The sequence below is a fragment of the Acartia tonsa genome, chromosome 2, assembly GCF_053477335.1.
Source record: "Acartia tonsa isolate MP-2025a chromosome 2, ASM5347733v1, whole genome shotgun sequence".
Taxonomy (NCBI): domain Eukaryota; kingdom Metazoa; phylum Arthropoda; class Copepoda; order Calanoida; family Acartiidae; genus Acartia; species Acartia tonsa.
Window position 1 is genome coordinate 54,087,151 of NC_137261.1, and position 24,768 is coordinate 54,111,918.

Here is a 24,768-nt window from a genome sequence, read left to right on the forward strand (position 1 = left end):
GTAAATATAATGAGGGGTAAAGGCGAGGGTTGTAAGGTTGAAATCTATCAGACGGATTCACATTTTATTAGAATACCAGAAAAATGGATGGATACCTTAACAGTTAGAAAAAATAATGTAAGTTAAAAAATAATTCAAAATATATAATTCTATGAAAATATCAATTAAAGCATTGAAGTACCTACCTAAGCAATGAGCAAATTTCATAAAACAACAAAAATTATTTTTCGGTTAGTATATAGATAAAGATAACATTGTCATGATTCAATCTGTGAATCACAGTGTTAGGGTAAATTCCAGGAATAAGGTATAACCAACAAGCAAAATAAATTCAAAGCTGGGTAAATTCATATAGATTTATAAATTTAAGATACCGGCCATACTTAAGACAGGCTAAGGAATGTGAGTTTGAACCCTATACATAAATGGATTTATTATTACGTGAATCTTACACCAGATTATCATGTACTCTAATAAAGTGATATTTGTAGCGGGCTAAAAAAAACTAACCCCCTACATTCAACCCCTTTCCCCTCCCCTCCTACTGGATGAACAAACTGACCAATAAGTGATGTCCAAGTTAGCAACCTAAATAGACGACAATTTTTCCCCTGGCATAATATCCACGAATATTCTATATCCATTTATATACTAGTGATAGATACAAACAGCTTATTATTTGCTTGTCTGCTGTGGTATCTCATCGCTATAAATAAAAACAAATTGAGAAAAGATTAAAAAAAGATTGTATTCAGTATCTATCGAGCCTTATATTTTAGCTAAATTATTTTTTTAGGTTGCAATAACAAAACTTACTGTAGTCAACTCTCCATACTATTTAACAGTAGGTAAATTATTAATAAAATATATTTTTTACTTGAATAAAATAAATAAAAAAATAGAAACAACTTAAAAAGACTTGGAAAAAAAGTTGATTTTTTAATATAAAATAACTATTCGTTGTATTTGATATTTTGCCAAACTTATTCTAAAGCTTTATATAAAAAGTATACCTACCAAGGGCGTTCAAGGCTCAAGCTTTTTTCATTTAGGGGGGGGGGGTAGAAATTCAAAATTCATTTTTTTTTTTGGGGGGGGGTGAGAAACACTTCTTTACCCCCCCTCCCCCCCCCCCTTGGACGTCCTAGATACCTACCAAGGAAAAAAAGTTATTTTTTTTATAGGAGGCACAACAAAACTCCCAGATACAGTAGAAATTGGCCCTGTTTTGGACATACCTACTTGTAAGACCAAACTTGCAATTATTGAGAGACCTGAGGACCAGAGTGTTGGCCTGGCTGAGAGGATCACAGTCACGCCGGTCAGCCAAGCTGACTGGGATATTATTAGGTTTCATCAAGCAGGTCAGGTTTTCTCAGAGAGGGAGTGGGCATTGGGCTGTTTATTAGTCCCCAAAGTATTAAAATAACGGTTTATTATTCGTTAGCTTAACAACCTTAGGGACTTTGATTTAATTTTATTGTTAGGATCATTTAGTTGAGTGACCAAACGTTTCAACCATTAATTGTAATTGACAAAATGCATCTAAGTGAACAATTTAAGCTTTAATCAACAACAAACAAAAAAAGATATGTAGGTACCTATGTAGAGATAAAAGATAAAGAGGTAGTTGCATAAAATGCATTTAAACTTGAATCTAGTGATCTGCATAAGGAAAAAGGATAAGAGGATGAATACTCACCCCTTTTTCATGGTAAAATACTACTTCCCCATCCCTAAATTTAGAAGCAGACGAAAATCAAAAGCCGCCCATGGCTTTTTGTAAGTCAATCACAAATAATAATGTGAATAAAAAGAAAAACGATATTTAGCAAACAGCCGTGGGCGGTCAGAATCAGCTGAATGTTCATTATGAAAAAAATTTCCCCCTTTTTAGAAATAGAAGGATTCATCTTTAATGAACAAATTTTTTTAAATAAAAATAAAATTCTATGTAATTTTTAATTAAAACATTAAAACGAAAATATCTAATCTAATATTCTTGTCCTAAATATGGAAATAGTAAAAAGTAAAAAAATATTTTTTTTAATAATTTTTAATCCTCCCATTTGAAAAGTAGTGGAATAGCAATAAATTTTAGCGCGGCAACAGCGCTGAGTAGGCCTCTAGGCCCACTGCCTATTTTCGTCTTCTAGTTGCTTCGATTCCTCTCTTTTTTTTTTCTCTATGGTGATCTGTATATATTTTCCTGTTCAATGGATTAAGCAACATTTATAGGGCATGTATTTGAAAGAATTTCAATTTTCTACCATGTAGGTAGTTTAAAAAATATCAAGACTTGAAAATTGTATTCTTGTAATATATGCAATTTATAAAGCTTTGTTATTTTCACAAAAACAGTCTGACGTGACGACTAATTTAGTGATGTCTAATTGTTTGTTATATTAATTATATGTTTGATAGTGTACTTGTAACTTATGCTTGAAATCATTTTTCTGAAATGCACTTCATGCAACTATCCCTCTCACATGACAGAAAAATTTCTTTTGACCATACATCATCACTTCCGGTTATCTAATCTCTTATAATATTGAAATCATAGGTATTAAATACTTAATATCAAAGTAAAAACATAATATATTGTAATTTTACTTTATCTAGAAATTCAGCAGAACTTCTTGACGAAAATCAGATGTGTTCAAAGAAATTCCACCCTTTCAATATTTTTTAACTCTTTAAAAATTAGGTAGGTACTATTTCATTAAAACATTAGATAGTTTGTTTACCAATAAAATGATTTTAATTTCAAAAGTCTTGTAAAATATCTTAATTTTTGCCAATCCATTACATATTCAATCCTGAATTGAATAAATATTTCATTTAGTATGATATTTGGAGCATATGTTTTTTTATTTTGTTCATTGACTTAACTTAAACTTTATTAGCTTCAATAATTAAAAACTTCTAGGCTGAAAGTGTCAGATGTAGTTCCTAACAAGGAATGTGTTGTCCTTCAAGAGATGACCGAAATGGAAATAATCCCCCTGGAAGACTTAGATGAAGAATTTGAAATTTTAACCAGTGATGATGAACTATCTGATACTGAACATGAAATCAATAAAACACCCACAAAAACAAAAATTAGTTCTTTCCTTGATTATTTCAACACTCAAAAGAACGACACTGATTCTGTCCTTCTAAATCATTTTCTTGCAAATCCAATAAAAGAAGTTTTGAAAACGCATCAAGATGACTCCATTATTTTGCCATCAGTATGTAAAATCCCTAAAAATCTATCAAATCATAAAAATGCCTTCTTTGCTAAGATATCTTGCCGAATTGTAGCCAAAGAAGGGAAAAAAGAATATGGCACAGCATTTGTAAAATGTATACCTGACCCAAATATAATGGAAAACAGAATAAACTTATCTCCTGCGCTGATTAAATGGAAAGAGTTACAAATGAATGAAAAGGTCATTTTAGAATCATTAGACTTTAATGATTCATTCAACAAGTCCATAATTTCTGAAATAGAACTTGAAAGTCAGGATATGAAAAATGCTCAAGCCCTAGAGACATTTTTACTAACTGACCTCCATATTTTTGAGAGAAACAGCCCCATAGAAATTGAAGGGAGCAAAGGAACCATTGGTTTCAAGAATCAAATTGATAATTTTGCCATCACTTCTACAAATTGTAAAGTAAAGCATTTACAAACAAATGATATTTCTTCCAATATTACAAAAACAAAGAAAGATGCAATTGAAAAATATGCAGCCATACATCAAGAACAATTTAATCTGTGTTACAAGTTTTGTTTAGCCTCCTTAGATTCAAAGAAAATGCTGAATTCTCAACATGCTCTTGTCACTGGAGTTCCTGGTATTGGAAAAACAACCTTTTGCTATAGGATTGCTGATAAGCTCAACAAAAAAAAGAATGTCACAGGTTCAATCATCAACTGTTCTCTTTTGAAAGGCAAAAGAGGAGATGTCATAAAAAAGAAAGTTATGGAGGAAATTAAAAAACTTGTCAAGGTTGTACCTTCCATTCTTGTCTTAGAAAATTTAGAAGTTGTCTTTGGTTTAAAAGATGAAGAGCAAAATGATGACACTTCTACAAATCTTGCTTTGTGGCTTTCACAGGTATTAAAACAAATAAATCAAACCAACAATTGCCTCATGATTCTTGGGACCTGTGAGTCAATAGAAAGTCTGAACTCACACCTGAACACCTCTAGTGGAAGTTCTACTTTTGAGTCAATATTCAAGCTTACCCCTCCAAGTGCAGAAGAGAAGAGAGAATTACTAAAGCTGTACTTAAACCATGTTCCAGATGAAGTTAAGAAACTTGAGCTTGATGAGTTTTTACCCTGTGATATTAAATCAATCTGTGATAGAATTGTTGCCTTTAATGCATATGATAACCCAACAAAAGTCATCAGTACCTATACTCCTGTTTCTTATTGGGGCAAGTCCTTGAAACCCGAACTGAAAAGAAATCTGGATCAAGTTGGAGGCATGTTTGAAGCCAAGGATATTCTTACAAAAACAATTCTATGGCAGATTCAATATGAGGAAATATTTGAATCAGTTGGAGTACGGATGCCCAAAGGTGTACTGCTGTATGGTGCTCCTGGCACAGGAAAGGGTTTAAAGAATAAGTTTCAAAAACCAGAGCTAGAGGGGACAATGGACTATTTATTTCACTAGTCCTCAAAGTTTTACAAAAAACATCTTCTTATTTGTTGGCTTAAAAGATGACTTTTGATTGGTTAGTTCCTCAAGTTGAGTGTTTAACATTTCAATCACTAATTTTAATTTTCAGAAGGACTAATTTTGTGATCATCATTTGGGATTTACATCAATTTATTGGCCATTGTTTTATCCCTATAAATCTTTGTCCAAAATTGCTACTGTGTAGGATATTGTGCTAATCGATATATGATGTTGCACCAGATTTTCATAGCCCTAGTCTTCGGAGCTTAAAAAACTGGTTTTAATCTTAAAATTTTTCATTTGATATTCGTGGAAAGCTGTCTATAACACGAAGCGACAAATAACTAAACAACTAATTCTACAATGTGTCTTATAAATCTACACACTTACTCTTATAATCCTTGAAAACAGGAAAGACAATGCTGGCTGAAGCCCTAGCCTCAACACATCAAATTAACTTCTTACCAGTCAAAGGTCCGGAGCTTCTGTCCAAGTACATTGGTGCCAGTGAGAGAAATGTTCGAGATTTGTTTATAAAAGCACAAAACGCCAAACCCTGTATTATCTTCTTTGATGAATTTGACAGCTTAGGTAGGTCATTTCCTCATTGAAATAATTCACCCGCCAAGTTTTATGCCAGTCAAAATTAACTTCTTTTGATATATTTTCTTTGATGAAAATAGTTCCTAGCTAGTATGATGATTTATTTTAAAATACAGAAGAAAAAAATAACTCCTCGTTTTCCTACCCTCCTTTCTTTCTTGAATTTTATAGATCAATCTTAATTAGTCAATAGTCATATAATAGATATCTATATGTTAATTAGATACTTTTAATTTTGACTAGCTGATACGACCCTAGAGGCCTGTAAAAAAGAAATTAAGTAGTAAAATAGTTATAGACCTTTCCTAGACCTATAAGAAGCTTAGCTGTAAAAGAGAATAATATTGCTCCCGCGGTTAGCAAGACCTTAAGCTACAGTCATATCCTGTTACTTTTTATATATTATAAGGATGATGGAATGATGCCTCTTTTTTTCAGCGCCAAAGCGAGGTCATGATAGTACAGGCGTTACAGACAGAGTTGTAAATCAGCTGTTAACTCAAATGGATGGTGTTGAAGGATTGGATGGAGTATGGATTATAGCTACTACCTCAAGGGAATATATACTACATACTATATACTTCATACTTTTATGCTGTATCCTTCAGAAACTTTTTAAGTGAAGCTTCTCTATATTATACTCCTTTTCATCTGCAGACAGTTAGACAGTCAATCAATGGTCTTTCAGAACACTTTTTTACACCCCTCACTCAACAGACCACAGTACTAACAAATTCACGTATTATTTAAATGTGTTTTTAATTATTAACCTTTTAAAAGTAATATATTTGACATACAGACCTGACCTTATTGATGGAGCCTTGCTGCGACCTGGCAGGATTGATAAATCTGTCCTCTGTCCTATTCCTAGCTATGAGGAGAGAAGAGATATTCTTGGGTAAGCAGTTTTTTTCTTTTGTTGTTCTGTATTTAAGCTATTTCAGTAGACTGTTATACTGCTGTTTTCAGTAACACGCGACTGTGGCGTAACACGTAGCACATTGTCGGGAAGGTTATATGTTCGAATCTCTGCCCAACACCGCGTCATAACCAAAGACGTTAAACGTGGTTCCTACTGCTGCTATGCTAGGCGCAAGACATAAATAGTTAATAAGGAACGCCTTGGCTCAAAACAGGCTTCATTCATTACAATGCTCAGATAGGTCTTCTATACAAAGGTCGTTTAATCAAAGGGTTGAATGTCTAAAGGGCGTATGACCATAAAATCATGCATAGCAATTAAGCGAGATTTGGTTCAGAGATGCACCAAAATAAGGTCTCCTTCTGTATCCCGTCTTCATAGGCTATCTTCAGATTTTGCGGTTAAAACTAGGCCGTTTGATTTGGCTGCTTAACTGTATGTTGTAATGGAAAAGTTCTTTTGCTGATTTGAACTAACAATTTTTTGAAAATATAGCCAAATAAAGTAAGTAAGTGTCTACTATCAAACTTTTACTTTATACCTATTAATTTGTTTGCTTCCGAAATATTTAATAACGGCAAATAATTAAGTATTTTTATGTTTAGGATACTTTCTAAAGACTACAATCTAACAGATGAAGTTAATCTTGATATCATTGCTGAACAGAGTGAAGGCTATACTGGCGCAGATTTGAAAGCAGTTCTGTACAATGCTAAACAACTAGCTAAACATCAAATCAAAGACGTCGATGCTACCTTAAAAATTTGCCAAGAAATTCTCGTTCAAGCCCTGAAAGAAACAAAACCTTCTGTGACAGAAAAAGAAAAAGCTAGATTGAATGATATGTAAGTTTTATATGTTTAAAATTCAAGTAGCGGAGCTACTGTATAATTAACAAGTGTATCATGTCTGTTTGTCCCAACTACAAACATTAAAACTACAATAACAAATTGCCAGAAATCAATTACAAACACATAATTCGTTGGATCCATTGAAAAATTAGAGTAAAACACTAGAGGGAGAAAGGGGTGAATGACTGTATCTCCCCATCGCAATCGTCTTGTGCAACCTTCCTATTGGGTCATTGAAAATCAACCAATGGTATCGCTTATATGAACACAGCTAATTAGCAGAAAATAATTTAGAAACAGACGAAAGAGGTCTTTGGAAAATAAAGGGAGGTAGTTGTCTGTATATATGTACATTTATACTAAAGATCTGTTATTGAAAATATCAACCAAAATCCTTTGACCTTCAAGTAACCTTTAAATATTTTTCCATTTTCAATGGATAAAATTGCCCTTGTTAGAGTTTGATAACCAAAGATTTTTCTTATTAAACATAATCCAGTCCATCAGAATATTTTTATTTTAAAAATCCGCGTCCATTTTATATTTTTAGTAGGAACCTTTATACGATTATTTTTTATAAAAATTCAATTTAAAGCTATTTATTATATACTTTATTTTAGTTACACAAGATTTAAGAGTGGAAAGCTAAAGCCTGATGTTTCCCAGAGAGCTACACTTGCTTGAGATTCTATCCTATTACAGTATCTTATCCCTGTAGTACAGTGTACATGAGAACATGTTAAAATATCAAATGGAAAATCCGCCGAATTTTTGGGTCAAATTCGGATTCTTACGAAAATCCGCCAAAAAAATAAAGCGGATTAATCCTTGGATTGCGGATTCCTCATTCTAGCAATATTTTAAAAGGTCTTTCTTTAAATTAAAATAAAAATTTTTGCCCTTACAGCGTATATTTTCCTTTCTTAACCTAAACTAAGTATGAAAAGCAACTGTGAAAATAAAAAAAATTGGGATTCCGTTATTTTAATTCCGGATTTGGATCCAAAAATTGAACGGATCGTCAACCCTAGTTTTATACCTATGAATTGCTTGATTTGTTGAAATAAATTATGTTGTCTTATAATTTAAAAATTAGCCTCCAATTGAAAGTCAAATTATTATCTTTATCAATTTGCTCAAAATTTACACATAAAATAATTAAACCATTATTTCCACTGTTTAACATCCGCTGCATTCAACCAATTTTTGGCCAGATTGTCATAATTTTTTGTTAAAAAGTGTTTACACTGTAGAATTAATATTTTTCCTGTATTATTGAATTTTACAAGATGTACTTTACTTAATGCCTCCACGCATTTTAAATTAACTTTTATATAATATTGTGATATTATGTTTTAATAAATATTTATCCTAATAATATAAAACATACTTTGTTATAAATTTTATTGTTCATAACAGTTCTTATAAATATATATTATTAAATTCACAAAGTGATCATTTTTATTGATGTATAAAATATTGTACTATCTTTAACAATGCAAGTTAAAATTGTCCATTTAAAAAGAAAATTTTGGAGAAAATATGATACCTTTCTGCTATTTTTCTATGGACAAAATATCAATAAATAAGTCGGGAGGCCCTAATGAAATAAAATCAAAACGATATTTTGAAAAGGGGTAGTTGCACGTAGTGTCTTTAAACATAAATTTAGTGAACTGCATATTTTTTCAGTTCAATAGTTACAACTACATCTATAAGACATATATTTGAAAGAATTTCAACTTTTAACCAGGTAGTTTTAAAATATCAAGACTTGAAAATCATACTTTTTTGATATTTGCAACGTCAATAACTATCCTATTTTCACAAGAACAGCATGATGACTATTTTAGTAGCGCTAAATTGATTGCTGATTTTGTAATACAAAATTTTATATTTTAGATGGTATTCTTGTAACTTATGCTTGTAATCAAACTTATTAAATACACTTCATGCAACTATCCCTTTAAATGTATATGACACATGGTAACATGATAGAAACACTTAAACTCTCTCAAAGAGGATGGAGATACCCTGACCACCACCAATGCAGGCAGATCCAATACCATACTTCTGTCCGTTCTGTCTCAGCTTGTGCACAACATGGGCAGAAATTCTAGAGCCTAAATAAAACATAAAATGTATGAAGTGCAAGAAAATGTGCAAATAAAACTCATTATGATAACATTACTGGTATGTTCACCATGATGAGTTTAGGGAGGGAGGGGACATTGACATTGGACTATTTGTTAACTAGTCTCAAAAGTTTTATAACATTGTTTTCTTATTCGTTGACTTAACAACTTTGTTTTTTTTTATTGAATTTTAATTGGTTGGTTGATTAAATTGAGTGTCCAAACGTTTTAACCGATAATTGTAATCTTCAGAAAGAGTAATTTTGTGTGGATATACAACAATTCATCGGCCATTGTCTTATCCCTTTAGATCCCTGAACTTTGCTACTATCAATACAAACCTGAGGCGGCCAGAGGATGGCCAAGAGCAATGGCACCGCCACAGGTATTAAACTTCTCCATGGGGATGTCAAGGGCCTTCTGGCAGGACAGGGCCTGGGCTCCAAATGCTTCGTTGATTTCAACCTGGTCTACCTCTCCAAGAGAGACACCGGCCTTCTCCATCATGACACCTAAAGATGATGAGCATTTCAGCTATTTCGTTTAACTGAACTACGCGATACTTTATGGTTTTAGTACATTATTGTACAACCTTTATATGGAAGTCATTTAAGGTGGATTTTTAGTAATTTAGGAAACTTATTTCACAAATCCCTTAAAGTAGCAACAATTTGGGCATGACGTTTAACTATTTAATTTGGGGAAAGGATACCACCACCAACAATAAATTTTTTTTAAAAAGATTAGGTCCTACCCTTTTTTTACATTTTCTTTTTAACACTAAAATTGCAAATGAGAGTCAAATCTTCTACCTAGTGGCCTCTAGGAGCGTGGCCGCTAGGTAGTATACTAATGTAAGACTAAGATAAAGCTTACCAATGGCGGGAACTGGACCAATGCCCATGATGGTGGGTTCACAGCCGGCAACACCGTAGCCAACAATTCTGGCCAGAGGAGTCAAACCGTGCTTGGCAACAGCCTCCTCACTAGACAAATAAAATAGCCATAACATAGTAAAATATGTTGGAGGGTGAAAAAATAAAGAGAACTAAAAACATTTTTCCCCTCTTTTAGGAAAAAACTAGAAAAATATGTGAGAGGGAGGGTTAAAAAAGAGAAAATGCGTTATAAAATCATTTTTCATCCCCCCCCCCCTCCTTGGTAAAAAAATTAAATATTTTAGAGCCAGGGAAAAAAAGGAATCTTATGTAGAATATATACACCCATAAATAACAACTGCACTTTAATAAAAGTTAGCTGCAGGTTACCTATAGATAATACTAGTAAATGCTATTACAAATGATTTTATCTGACTGTTAAAGCAGTAACAAATCTGTTTATCCTGAATCAAATTAACAGCAGCTGTTACTCTAACTGTCGCTTTTAACCGAGGATATTAATCTTGATGTTTTAGCTGTTGTTAATCTAACAATAATAAACATGCTGAGATTTCAGTCTACGTTTGGTCATAATTAAGAACAGTTTGACTCACTTAAAAAGAGCATTTGACTATAAGGTAAATCTATCGTATAGATGTATATATAGATTGTTTATTGTTTATTGTGATTTTACTCTTAAGAACCCAAGTAGGGTCATAGTAAGAGGTCTGAATAACTAGGCCAAAGTCTGAATATGACTATCAAGTCTTTTCTTGAATGTAGATAAAGTCACGGCCTTTTTCACATTAACAGGAAGATCATTCCAGAATTTAGCTCCTCTAACACTGAATACATTTCTGGACAGTTCTGTTCTTTTCACTGGAATTTAACTACCTCCCTCCCTTTTTAATGACTTTTTTCGTCTACTAACAAATTGTTTTCTGCTACTTAGATGTGTTAATATTGCCGACACCATTCGTTGATTTTCAATGACCCAATTAAGAGTCGGCACAAGGACACTGCGATAAGGAGATACAGTTATTTAACCACTTCCCCCTCAAGTGTTTTACTCTGATACTAAAAATTGGCGGAAAAAATGACCGCTTTGTTTACCTGGCAATTATAACAGCTGCAGCTCCATCACAGATACCGCTGGCAGATCCAGCTGTGACCACTCCGTTCTAAAAACAAAATTTGTTATAATAGACGTAGCCAAAATCTCCCCCTGGAAAAATAAGGAAAGGTGGTGTCCACCCACTTTGACAAGGCTCTAAAACTCCGCCCTTGACCTCGTAAACACCCACATACTACAGCCAAGCGGTGGTGTCAAGTTAAAAAAGGGACACCCCCCCTTAAATTTAATGGGGGTGCTATTTACTTCGCGCGTCAATTTTAAAATTTATTTTAGGCTTGATTGACTTTACAGTTAAACCGTTATTATTACTAGGTTTCATAAGAGTAAGACACATAATTAATATTTGAATAATAAATTAGCCTCTTCTTGAAGTTGTGTAGAAAAAAAACAGAGTACTTTATTACATTTGTAATACACCAACTCTCTAAGTATCTTATATAACAAATGAAATTAAGACTAATTGTACTTAAAGAAGGGAAGAGAGAGGGGTTGGATAAGTTTGTTTGATGTTAATTTTATATAAAAGGCGTACACAGGATTAGTCTTGTCAGGGTACAAACAATGCCAGAAGATTATTAAGTGTAATTTTATCTTAACCTGAAAAAGGACCACAATTTGTAATAAAGGTATTTTTGGTAGGTAAGTATTTATGGATAGGACAATACCACAGGGCTACTGCACTGCCCCGTACGTATAAGGCCCGCCAGGGATAGACATCCAACCACCCCCCCCCCCCATCTGCAGTCTTTCAAAAAACGCATAAAATAAATAAAGGGGAGGGAAAATTGTAAGTCTTCTTAATAAACATATGAATTATAACTACCGTTGTTTAGTGTTAGCAAAAGTAATATTTAAACCGCCCCATATAAACGCCCTTGAGTACTTGAGTCCAGTTAGAAGATTAATTTAGTGAAGGCATGTAATTAAAGCTCATACATCAGTAATGTTCTTCTTCATTTTAATTAGAATTTTATCAAGAATTAACCTAGCAGACTTATATAATTCAACGCTGATGAAAAAGAAATGGAATGCTTAATGAGTGAGAAATAATTGGAGTTTGTCTAAAGGACAAGATCTCGCAAACTGTTGGATCGATGAGGTTGTGCTTTTTAAGAAACATACATTCTTGTCCTTTAGTGGTTTTAAGCTCTTTTCAAGGGCCAAAATTGCCCCCCCCCCCTTCAAAAATAACAATGTGTTTACCTTCTTGAAAACTGTTGGTAGCTTGGCCAGTTGTTCAATGGTGGTCTTTGGCTTGGGGTGCTCGTCCAGGGCAAAGTCAACCATTCCCTGAAATAGGTAATTTTAATAGGTTACATTTCTATAAATCTCTATCAAGAGCATTTAATTTCTGTCTTATTTTCACAGTTATTTTATCAATAATTTTGCTTTGGTTCAAAATATTTTTACTACTATTTATTGCCACTGTGAAACTTTGTTGTTTTCTTTTCAGAGACCCAATTTTAATGCAAAATAGGTTTCAGTAAGGTTCGAGTTAATGGAACAATCAATATAAATACCAATTAAAAAAATCGTCATATCCTATTATATAAAGTAGTAAGGTTTCTTTTGTCTGAAACTAGAGACCTCAGAAAATAATGGTCCAAACTTTTTGTACTTTTCAAGGAAGCTTTATAAATAAAAGTATTATTACCTTCTTGGTCTTGATTTGGATGGGGGCAATTTCATCAGCAAAAACACCAGCTTGAGCAGCCTTAGCCCAGGTCTGTTGAGATCTAAATAGTTTTATTTTGATAGGACGTTTCTATCAATAAAACTCCAATTTTAATGGCTTTAGTTGAAGTGTTTATATAGTTTTAATTTTACAAAAGTTATTTGATACATCTAGGTTTTACTTTAATAAAGCAATTTCATTAAAAATGTTTCAAACCTGATGGCAAAGTTGTCAGATTCTTCTCTTGTGACTCCGTACTTCTCGGCAAGATTCTCAGCTGTGACACCCATGGGGGTCTACATAAAAAAAAATATGTTTAAATATTTGGTAGCTACACTACTCTATAATTTACGCTGGCTGTCCTTTAGTCAGTCAGTAACGCTATGGGGAAAATTTGATTTTCTCATCTGCTACTTAAGATAAATTGCTATAGGTTCACGAATTTGTATCGTTTATCTCCTACATCTTTCTCTTTCAATTTCCTTTATGACCACTGAACATTTGCTCCATAACTAACTTCATCTGTTTGTCTGTCCAACCAAGATTTATGTGCTTTGCTTTTTATGGACGTTGTCATCCTTGTTTATATTATATAAGAATATTTAAATAAGATATTTAAGTTTAAAATCTTAAATAGTAGCGCAGATATACATTAATTATAATATGTTGGTTAATGTGTACCTTAGCCAGCATATCAGTAAGGCTAGTCCACATCATATCTTCAAGCTTGGGGTCCATACCAAGTCTGGTTCCAAATCTAACGAGAAAATTTCATTTATATGTTTTTGTTCAAGGGAATAGTGTTCGTAATCGTATTGATAGTGATATTATCCTTATAATAAAATAAAAGGATCTCTGTCTGTACCGAAGGAGCGAGATAACCGACATGGTTCCCCTATTCAGAGTAGCTTCTCATAGGTCCTGGGAAATTTCATAACAATTTTAAGGGGAGGGGGGGAGGTTACCAAATCACTCCCAAGAGAAGGAGCCCCTAAAAAAAATCCCCCCAAATTATCTTTAAAGATTTTAAAATGCAGGGTAGTCGACTCTCCCCCCCACAAAAAAAAATTCGAAATCAACCCACCCCTTCTTAAGTGCACCTAGATAAGTAGCCACTAGTATACATATGAGACAAGATTGGTTTACTTTATGCATTATTTTAATTTGATGTTTTTCTTAAGAAATAAAGAAGAATAATACTGACCTAATATCTCTAACGGCATAAGGGCAGGCAGACATGTTATCGGTACCACCTTAAAGAATTTTATTAAATCAATAGGTAAAGGTTTTACAAAATTATGAAAATAAGGTATAAGACAATGAACGATAAATTAATGTACATCTAAATTAAAAAAAAAACCTCTTCAGTAGATTACATCTATTGGCGGAACAAACTCGAATAGTTTGTACAAACCAAACAAGATTGTAGAAATTATCAAGTTTTTAAATCAACGAATGAGAAAGCGTGTTTTAGAACTTTGAGGACCATTCCGTGTAATAAACAAAGATAGATTCTATAAAAACAAGGATGACAACATCCATAAAAGCGAAGCACTGAAACGGTAGGACAAACGGACATTAACGCTTGTATAGTGTCTGAACTGAATAATTAGAATATAGAAGTATAAGAGTCGAAGCAAAATTATAAGTAAATTTGTTGAAAAACTGCTTGATACAGGATAATGTTTATGGACATACTTACATTTTTAGGACTTGATTATAGAGTTGCTTTGCTTATAATAATGTTCTTTGTTGTTCCAGGAATCAATATACCAAAAATCAGATCAAACGGATAATTAGATCACATAAAAAATTTGTTGTTAAAAAAGTAGAAAAATCAACATGTTTAAAATGGACGTACGGACATTCTGGTAATGGTTATAGAGTTGCTACGCTTTCTAAATCGTACCTAACTACTACAGGAATCATCATGCAAAGTTTGAAATCGATAGGACAATTCTAACATGCCTAAATTAACGAATAAAAGCTATCTATCTCGGACGGACGGACGGACGGACGTACGGACGGACCGACCCTAATTATAGAAAAGCTTCGCTTTTAAAAATTAGGGTCGCTGCATCGATGCACCACCAAAATTGTTTTTTTTTTTATGAAAAATCCTCCAAAATAGGAGTTTTCTAAAGCTTAACAAAACGAATAGGAAGGGAAGCTTCTGTATAGCCAAAGTTTACCTGTGAGTACAATCTCGCTGTCTCCGACCAGAATTTCCTGGACACCATTGACAATGGACTGGAAGCCGGAACCGCACAGTCTATTCACTAAAATAGTTTAATATCAAATATCTAAAAAACAGTAAAGTTATTCTTAAGAATTATTTTAGACCTAAAAAAGAATAAAATGAGACTTGGAGGCTTTTTAGTTTCGATTAAGATATTAAGGTTACAGTTTTTCTGAAATTTTCATATTCTTTAATATGAATAATTGACCTAACACTATTTTCTAATACATATAAGGTTGTCATAGACCGTATGATCGGAATAATGTATAGCCAACAAGCGAAAAAATATAAAAAAATAAAAATAATATTTTGGGGCCAGATAAAAAGGTCGTCTTTGCTACAAGGCATAGCCACCAAAAATCCCAAGAAAATCAGTTGAAATTGCCAAATATTTTTCTGAATTAATTCAGTTGTTGGTTTCAGCTACCTTACGTTACCTAACCTAACAAAATAACTTACCTATAAGAGCTGGAGTAGGGACAGGCAGGCCACATCTGAGAGCCACGTGACGGGCCAGGTAAGGGGCATCAGGAGCTGAGGGGGAGAGAACGTTGCCAATGCAGACAGAGTTAATATTTTCTGGCTTGAGGCCGGCAGAGGCAATGGCGGCCTGAGCTGCGTGAACCTGAACGAAAATGTGCTCACATTAAAGTAGTTAACAATGCATAAGCAGATGTATCATCATACCTAAAGTAGTAAGGTTTTTTGGTCTGTAGCAAAGGATTTCGCTAACCGCTGAACCGATATGGTTTATTCTTATAGGTTCAGGGAATGTTTTTAACTGTTTGGGGGGAGGGAATCTTCACCCTCCCGCCTTAGGTGCCCCTACTAGGGGCGTTACCGATATTAATAAAAATGACAAACCAGATTTAGCAAATATAAATTGAGTACCTAAAAGAAAAAATATTTGGTCATGCATCTAAATGGCGTTATCCAAATTTTAAATGAAATTAATTTGGTGAATCACAGATCCTGCTCTTTACCTGCAATTCAGTGGGAGAATGACCCTTGAGGGTACCACCGAAGGTACCAAAAGGTGTCCTCTTGGCAGCCACGACATAAACACCACGTTTCAAAGCGTTGCCAGTTGCCATTTTTCCTACAACCTTTTCTGAAAAATTATTATAAATATTATTAACAAAAAGATAGAAAACATTACAGCTTTTAAGGATCAATGACAGGAATAGGCGTTTTGAAAAAAAACAAATAGTTAGAAATAGACAGGAATATAGAGATGATTAAATTTCTTTTCATGTAATCTAAATTTCAAGTAAATTTTCACTTTAGAAATAAAATAAGATTTAGTAGTTTAAGTTAGGAAGAAGAATTAAACATTTTAAGGTTCCACGACAAACGCAGGAGTCCCAAACGTCGGAGTGGACAAACGCAGGAGTGTTAAAGTATTAATTCAAGTAAATATTTCTATACAGGTTAGGTTAGGTTAAGATATGAATGTACAAATAAGCCCCCCGCAGGGGTTAATCATTAAAAAAATATGGTTTAAAATAGGTTAGGTTATGTGTCCACTCCTGCGTTTTTCCACACCGACGTTTGGGACTCCTGCGTTTGTCCTAGGACCCATTTTAATACGGAGCACTAGAAAGATTAGCATTAACATTTTTGGATGTTTTCATTAGAGGATTTTTTTCTCAATGTTTTTCAGTTCGGAGATTTTTTTCTCACAATGTTTTTGAGAATGTTAAACCCAAGGATAGAAAAATCGCAGCCACGTTTTTTGATAGTAAGAATCTATCTAATGCCCCATTTCTGAATAAAGATTTCCTTTTCACTATTTGTTTTTGAGCATACGCATACCAATCCCTATCCTAATGAATCACTTTATAAATCAATTTTGTTGAAAACGACCGTAGTCACCGAGTTCCCCTTCTTGCCACCAAACGTAAAGGAGGGCGTGGGAATGGTCTCTAAATGCTTGAAATGCGTCGAGAACATGGTGACCAACTCCTGCTCTGTCCAGTTACACGAGGTGATCATGAATAGACCATCCTTCTCAAGTACATAGTGAGTGTTCTCGATGTAGGTCACTTTGTCAACTTTGGCTGTTTCACTCAGACTGTGTAAGGAAAAAAAAAAAAAAAAAAACTGATAGTTGCATGATAGGCATTTCATAAAAATGATTGCAAGCATAAGTTAAAAGAATACCGTCTAATATATGTAATATCGTATTACAATAAATATTAAATAATTAGGCAACACTCAAATAGCCGGCATGCTGTTTTTATGAAAGTTAATCAGCCATAAAATTTGCATTTATCATAAGCAATAGGTATGATTTTTAGGTCTTAATAGGTATTTTTAAAACTACGTGGTAGAAAATTGAAATTCTTTCAAACATAAATCATTTAAAAGGAAAAAATATGTAGTTAACTAAATTCACGTATAAATGCATTTCGTGCAACTATCCATTTTCTCACAATTGTTTTTTTGATTCATGTGCGCCCAGAGACGTCCAAAAAAAAAATTTTTTGGGGGGGTAAAGGGGTGTTTACCCCAATAAATAGAAGCTTGGACGTCCTTGTGTGCACCATTTGTAATTTCTTGCTATTTTGAAAGGAAAGTAGAATGGCTGAAATAAAATGCACTCAGAAAATTTTTAGCTCTGCATAAAAAATGTACTAAGATACAGCGTTGTCAATTCTTAAAAATACAGAGAAACAGAGACATTTATTATAAAAAAGGAAGGGTTATATTATTTAATGATCAGACTTTGAATTTTCAGAAGTCAGAATTATTTATATCTGTATTATTTACTTTGTTGATAACAATTACCGTACAAAATTACAATTTTTAATATATACCTATTTTATAATGGAGAAAAACTATTCTGATTTTTGATGTTTTTTTCAAACTAGCGGATACGCCCCTAGAGGCCTATAGGGGGGAAGGAGGGGTTGGAAGAATACCCCTCCATTTTTTTTAAAATCATGGTAAAGGGCATTTGGTCTTTTGGATGGTTGACGCACTCTCCTCAAAAATAGTTATAAACCTTCCCATGACTTTTAAAAATCTTCACAGTAAAGGAGACCAATATCAGTTCATTGGTTCAGCGAGTTCATTCGCTACAGACAAAAAAATCTTACTACTTTGTATGATAGGATGGATGTCCCTACACACACATGTCTCTACATATCTTATCTCTTTAGAAATATTTACTTGCCACTCAGCTGATTTCAACATGTTTGTGTTTACGTCATATTTTAATAATGTTTAGGCTTTCTTTTCTTTATCAATAATTTTCACTTCATGATTAGATAATGATTAATGAAGTGTAAAAAATAATAAAACAACTTTTTAGATGAAAGAGGAGAAATAAACTGTTATACATAAAAAACGGGCATATTTAAGTTTTTAAAATTTGGATCATGGATAGAAAACGAAGTAGAGGGTTTCGTCCTATTTCTACATTAGCTTTTCTCCTATTTCTAGCCCTAGGAGGGGGGCTCTAACCTTGCGAGACAATCATTAACATTTACCTAACCTAACCTAAAATAACCTATCAAAAGCTACTGAGAAATAACGACGAAACCCGCTGGGTACCTCGTTTTCTTTCCACTATCCAATAATTTGAGTAGAATGTCATCTATAGCCATAAATGAAACTAAGACGGACATACAAAATTGTTTTTGATGTAGAGACAGAGTAACTCTACAACTAGGTATATATAAAAAGCTGGAGTACCTACTATTTGTATAAAGCCAAGCAATATTTATTAAAGAAACCTTGTTTAAAAGTTAAAAAATACATACAAATCTTAGAATCTACCCAAGTCATGTTTCAGGCTTTTTTTATTGGGATAGAAGGGGTGGAAAATGTATTATTAGCTCATTCTTCCAAAATCGTTAATGGAATTATCTTTATGTAAGATTATTAGCTGAATATGTCTTTATGATTTTTCTTACAAACCTAATAGCATCATATGTTCCTTTATCTGTAACAACCTATACAAAAAGAATCATAATAAAACAAGGATGACAACATACATAAAAGCGAAGCTTAGAAAAGACAAATTAACAGTAACACTTGTAAAGTGTCAAAACTGAATAAGCAGAATATAAATGTATGTATAAGTCGGAACAAAATTGTAAGTAAATTCGTTGCTCAAATGGTAAATATAGGATGTAGTTTAAGGACATACTTTCATTTTTTTGTGATTGATTACAGATATGCTACGCGTATAACATTGTACTTTATTGTCCTAGGATTGTCGAAAAGTTAAAAATCAACACGTTTTAAATGAACTTACGGATATTCTAGTAACGATTGTTGACAATTATAATATATGCCTTTGCCTAAATTAAAGATAAAAGCTCTCCGTTACGGACGGACGGGCCTTAATTATAGAAAAGCTTCGCTTTTCAAAAGATTTGAGAAACAGCAGAAAAGAAGACAACGTTGAGGTATTCCTTAATATTTTGCATTTTTGATTTTCAACTGGACACAACAATTGGTTAAACCAATTTGAAAAAGGAAGATTTTAAATAACAAAACCTTACCTTGAATTTAGATTTAAAGAAAGATGATTCTTTGTCGAGAATATTTCCAACTTGAAACTTTACTTGAGATTCTGCTTCCTCTTTTATCTAGAAAAATTAAATTTTTGTTCTTTTCTTGGTCCTAGGACAAACGTAGGAGTGCCAAACATCGGAGTGGACAAACGCAGGAGTGGCACAAACGTCAGAGTGGACATTGTTTTAGTAAATCGCCGGAGTGGTTGTTATTTTAATCATATGACAAAAAATCTTCCAATTTTTTGCTATAAAATTTTACAAATATTTGATTAAATCTTCGAATTTTTAGTTTTATTTCATTTGTGGTTTTTTTTGTTACGTTTAAAGCGTTTGTTGTGAGCAGATCGCTATGAAGCCACTGTTTCCTGCAAAGTATCGCCAGGCTAAGCAGATTATAAGTTAACCCTAGTTATTTCCGGGCAGAATACTCCTTTAATCACAATGTCATTGTCAAGTAATCATTATAATGGGATGTGATATTCTAAAGCCTAATATGGGATAAACTTATAAATGTTGAACAGTACCTTTTGTGGTTAATTCTTTTTTAACTACTTCATGTTTTACAAGCGGCTACGTTATAAACCTTCCCGGGACCTATAAAAAGCTACCCTGTTAAGGAGAACCCGATCGGTTCAGCGGTTAGTGATATCTTTCATAAAAACACACATCTTGTTACTTCATTATAAGGATTTATATAATAGGATTCTAACCTTTTCAGCTAGATCAATGGCCTCCTGACAGTAGTCAATGCCTGTAATGTCTGTAAATCCTTCTTGTTCCATATCCATACACAGTACGCCATTTCCTAAAACAACAACATAGAGGACTTCAAGACTGTTAAAAACCCGGATTTTTAAATCAAAATCCAAAACCCAGACCCAACCTGCGAAACAAAAGTGTTTTTTTTGTTTAACCGGATTTTGGGTGGGATAAAACGAATATTTTTGGTGTCATTATGAAAATGAGAAGAAAATATACCACTAAATGCAATTAACATTGTAGGACTCAATTTTAATTAAATTCTACTACGAACTTAATATACATAATAAAGCCCATAATAAAACTCACTGTGTTTGTTATAACTTGCAAAACCCACATAAACCAGGGTTTGGAATTTTGGGTTGGGTTATGGGTTCATAACCCTGCATTTGAGGATTAAATACATCAGCTTTTAGTTTTAGAAAAATGGTGATAAAAAGAAAAGCTCTGCATTAAAATATATTTACAATTTTAGAATATTACAATGTAACTAAAGCTAATTAGAAAACGCCCTACAAAACAATTCTAGTTGAATGCAAGTTTTGCAATCAACATTATTTATTTCCTAAACAATAATGCAGGTATATATATATGTGTGAATGTTCAGCAAAATCTCGTAAATGGCTGAATAAATCAATCAAAAATATTTTTTTTAAATACTCTAGGTAATCCAAATAAAATTTTTAAGAATATGGTAATTTTACCTAAATTTCAGGAAGGAAGGGGAAAATGAGCTGTACATTACACTATTCCTCAAAGTTTTATAATAACGTTTTCTACCTACACAACCTATCTCCCCCTTTATCGGCCATTGTCTTATCCCTTTAGATCCCTGCTAAATTCGCTAATAACTAATCTGTAACATTACTACTATGAATTTAATTTTTTTCTCGTATTCATTCGAATCCGGTGGATAGGAACCGGTTCTCATCCATACGAAAAAACTATGTCTAGCACCGAATTATATCCAGCTTTCTACGAATATAAAAATGTACAATCATAAGATTAAAACCAGTTTTTTTGGCCGGTGCCTTCGGCACCTCGGGGCTAAAAAAACTAGTTTTAATCTTATAATTGTACATTCTATATCCGCGGAAAGCCGTTTATAATACGATGCGAGAAATAACTATTAAAGTTTAAATAAAATCTGTGGAAATTACCTGTTCCGTTATCTAGAATAGGATCCGAGGGCTGGACATATTCAGGGTGCTCTGACAACCAATTCACCATTCGTTGTCCTAAAAAAGTTTTTGGTACTTTAATATATTTTATATGCGAAAAATCTGCCAAAATCGCATAAAAAATCTACAAAACTTAAATAAAATCACAAAAGGGTTATTAACATGAGATTTTGTTTAATTTTTGTAGATTTTTAATGTGATTTTGGAGTATTTTTCACAAAAATAATTTGCCTCAACAACGAATAGCGAGCCTATTTGTTTTTAAGAATCCACCTCAGGTTTCGAACATTTTATTTTTGGCGCAAATATGAATGTAACATAGAAAATTAGTTACACTAGGTACTACTCTTTATTGAATACTAAAGGCTACGCCCCTAGCATCTAAGGGCACTTATAATTGTAAAGTTATTAAGATCTTAATTTTCAATAAAAAAAACTATGCTATATAATACCTAGTATATTTAAATATAGGTTTCTCCAATTCAATTGAAAAAAACACCCAGATAATCTGATTATCTAATCTTTATGTTATGTAACTGTATTTTATTTGTGCTGCTTATATAACAATTTAGTTTATCTGCAATTTGGTTTAACACAGAATACAAAAATTGTATGTAATCAACTGTTAAATACAAATCATAGATTAAAGACATTTATTCTGAAGGGGAAACGACCAAGTTAATACCTATTGGTTGAATTTATCAAATTAAAATATATCTTGTTAATGTAAAAAAATTTTTTTTTAAATTTAATTATATGGTTGAGGATTTTGTATACCTACCTCTATTAAAAAGAAAATTCCTTGTTCAAAAGTTGGGCTGTTTTATAATATCGTTTCCTTATTCGTTAGCCTATTGAATTTTGGGACTTTTATTGAATTTTAATTGGTTGGTTCATTAGGTTAAGTGTCTAAACATTTCAACCACTAATAGTAATCTACAGAACATCAATTTACAGTCCATTTTTTTATCCCTTTAGATCCCTAAATAATATTAAAAATTACTTAAATTTATTTCGAAAAGGGGTTAAGGGAAATAACTGTGCTCGACTTAGCACTTTGAGGGAAACCGCCAAATAAAAATTATACCTGCATCCTCGCCAAACCAAACTTCTCCAACGTCTCCATGGTCAGTATAGTTGTTTAACTCCAGTTTGTAGGCATTCTCCCAATAATCCTAAAACAAAGAACAATAATGTCATCAAGTAACCCAAAAGTAATAAGTTAAAGAGGGGGTGGGGGGGGGGGGGTGCGCAGTTACATCTAAATATTGAGCTAGCGACCATTTTGCTCACGGGTTGCGGACAGATATAATTGCGCACCCCTGCACCCCCCCCCCCCCCCCCCCCGAAGAAAATAGCCTAAAACCACCACAGGACCAGTAGGTATATTCCCTGAAGAGTAGAATCTGATTGGTTCAGTGGTTACTGAGATCTTAAGCTTCAGACGGACGGACGGACAGACATCATTCTACTTTGTATTATAGAAAAGTTATTTCAAAATGAAAATATGTATATTGTATACCTAGGTATATGTATGAAAAGAATAGGTAATAATACCTATGCTTTATAATATTGAAAAAATGACGAAATAAGGGGGGGGGGGTTAATGCAACCATCTCGTAATCAGTGATCAAATGGCACTTAGAATTCGAATTTCGATCTGAACTTTTGCATGAGTAATCCTTGGTAGGTCTATTTTCCCTAAATCGAACAAAATGTTGGAAAAGTTACGGCTAACGGCTGGCGGCTCAGCCGTTTTGCCATTTTTTGGATATCTGTAGTGTAAATTAGTCACGAAACCTATCTTCACATAATACTCTTTTCAACTCCAAAACGCTATCAAACGGTTTTAGACAGTAGCTGTAGGTACTAGAAGTTTTAAAAATGGTTATTGCCATCATTAAACATGAATTAAACCAAAACTATGTTTTAAAAAGTTGATTCCTACGTAATTGATGATGAATTTACCCTGAAAACAGGCAAAAAACGGCTGAGCCGCCAGCCGTTACTTTTCCAACTTTTTGTTCAATTTAGGGAAAATAGACCTACCAAGGATTACTCATGCAAAAGTTCAGATCGAAATTCGAATTCTAAGTGCCATTTAATCACTGATTACGAGATGGTTGCATTAAACCCCCCCCCCCCCTTAAATATTAATGTTGATTGAGTGATTATTGAATTAATACCTACATTAATAGGTACTGTCTTATTGAAATAAACAAAAAGAAACCCTTACTACTTTACATAATAGTATGTAAGACATACTAGTATAGCATAGTAAATTATAAAGTAGCTACACAGCCAAAATAATATTAGAAGTTTCACACCTTTGTTCCCAATTTCGAAGGATCCAATTCTGTTATTTTACTGTCTTCGTCTGTCATTTTGTCTAAAAATAGGTATTATAAATAAATATAAATTTGTAAATTTCTTAAACATATAAAAATATCAACGGTAAAATAGGTAATAAATATTTTTTTTTACATTAGGTGTATGTATAGGTATAAAAATTAAAAGAATCCAAAATTTTGTTTAAGACTTTAGATTCAAATTTAATAGGTACCTAACTAAATTTATTTTAAAATTGGAATGTTTATGAAAATCTTCAAACATTAATGTTTCTTTGGATGTCCAGTGAATATTTATGTATATAATAGGTATAAAAAAGTACAAAAAATAAGCTCATTTTACAAGTCTTTCATATTTACAAGGCACTTGTTCTGGTTTTTTTGTGATTAGGTAGATATTTATAAAATTAAATTATTATAAAGAAATGCTATAGATTATTTGTAGGTTATTAGAATGAAATTGAACAAGATAAAGCTTATTCATTATTCGCGTCTAGTTCATTGGCTGTTTGAATACTGGTACAGCAAGGACAACACATGGAGTAGGCAGCGTCAGTTCCTATAGATCCATCTATCCTGTATCTGTCTCGAGCCCTGTTCGATATGTTTGTTTACATGATGCCTTAATATCTACAAGCGGCTACGCCCCTAGAGGCCTCTAGTTGCACTTTAAATGTTTTAGAGAAAACAAAAACTGTTTCATTCAACCCTATAAGTAAAAAAAATTTTGATTTTTTGTGATTTCTTTTAGGAGGGTGGTTGTACCCTCCCCCAAAATAGTTATAAAAATTCCCGGGACCTATGAGAAGCAACTCTGTTAAGGAGCTGTGCATG

The 24,768-nt window shown here is 33.0% G+C and overlaps 3 protein-coding genes across 3 annotated transcripts; 1 reads left to right on the plus strand and 2 right to left on the minus strand.

Annotated features, from left to right (window-relative positions):
- Positions 1 to 2: 2 nt before the first annotated feature.
- Positions 3 to 8,849, plus strand: LOC145312177 (uncharacterized). The gene is made up of 10 exons (XM_080151365.1): positions 3 to 117; positions 797 to 848; positions 1,185 to 1,364; positions 2,623 to 2,707; positions 2,930 to 4,601; positions 5,087 to 5,270; positions 5,721 to 5,836; positions 6,080 to 6,180; positions 6,810 to 7,049; positions 7,676 to 8,849. Exons 1-10 carry the CDS (start codon positions 10 to 12, stop codon positions 7,737 to 7,739), a joined length of 2,802 nt encoding a protein of 933 aa, XP_080007491.1. The 5' UTR covers positions 3 to 9; the 3' UTR covers positions 7,740 to 8,849.
- yip2 (yippee interacting protein 2) lies at positions 8,446 to 16,256 on the minus strand. The gene is made up of 12 exons (XM_080151367.1): positions 16,101 to 16,256; positions 15,577 to 15,742; positions 15,071 to 15,157; positions 14,083 to 14,131; positions 13,560 to 13,635; positions 13,095 to 13,174; positions 12,858 to 12,939; positions 12,407 to 12,493; positions 11,182 to 11,249; positions 10,067 to 10,176; positions 9,532 to 9,702; positions 8,446 to 9,178 (listed from the first exon to the last, which is right to left on the minus strand). Exons 1-12 carry the CDS (start codon positions 16,209 to 16,211, stop codon positions 9,060 to 9,062), a joined length of 1,206 nt encoding a protein of 401 aa, XP_080007493.1. The 5' UTR covers positions 16,212 to 16,256; the 3' UTR covers positions 8,446 to 9,059.
- Positions 16,257 to 16,934: 678 nt separating this feature from the next.
- LOC145312182 (EEF1A lysine methyltransferase 2) lies at positions 16,935 to 24,531 on the minus strand. Its single transcript, XM_080151370.1, has 7 exons — positions 23,914 to 24,531; positions 22,674 to 22,761; positions 21,566 to 21,643; positions 20,357 to 20,451; positions 19,632 to 19,718; positions 19,042 to 19,076; positions 16,935 to 17,191 (listed from the first exon to the last, which is right to left on the minus strand). Exons 1-7 carry the CDS (start codon positions 23,968 to 23,970, stop codon positions 16,957 to 16,959), a joined length of 675 nt encoding a protein of 224 aa, XP_080007496.1. The 5' UTR covers positions 23,971 to 24,531; the 3' UTR covers positions 16,935 to 16,956.
- Between the last annotated feature and the right edge of the window lie 237 nt (positions 24,532 to 24,768).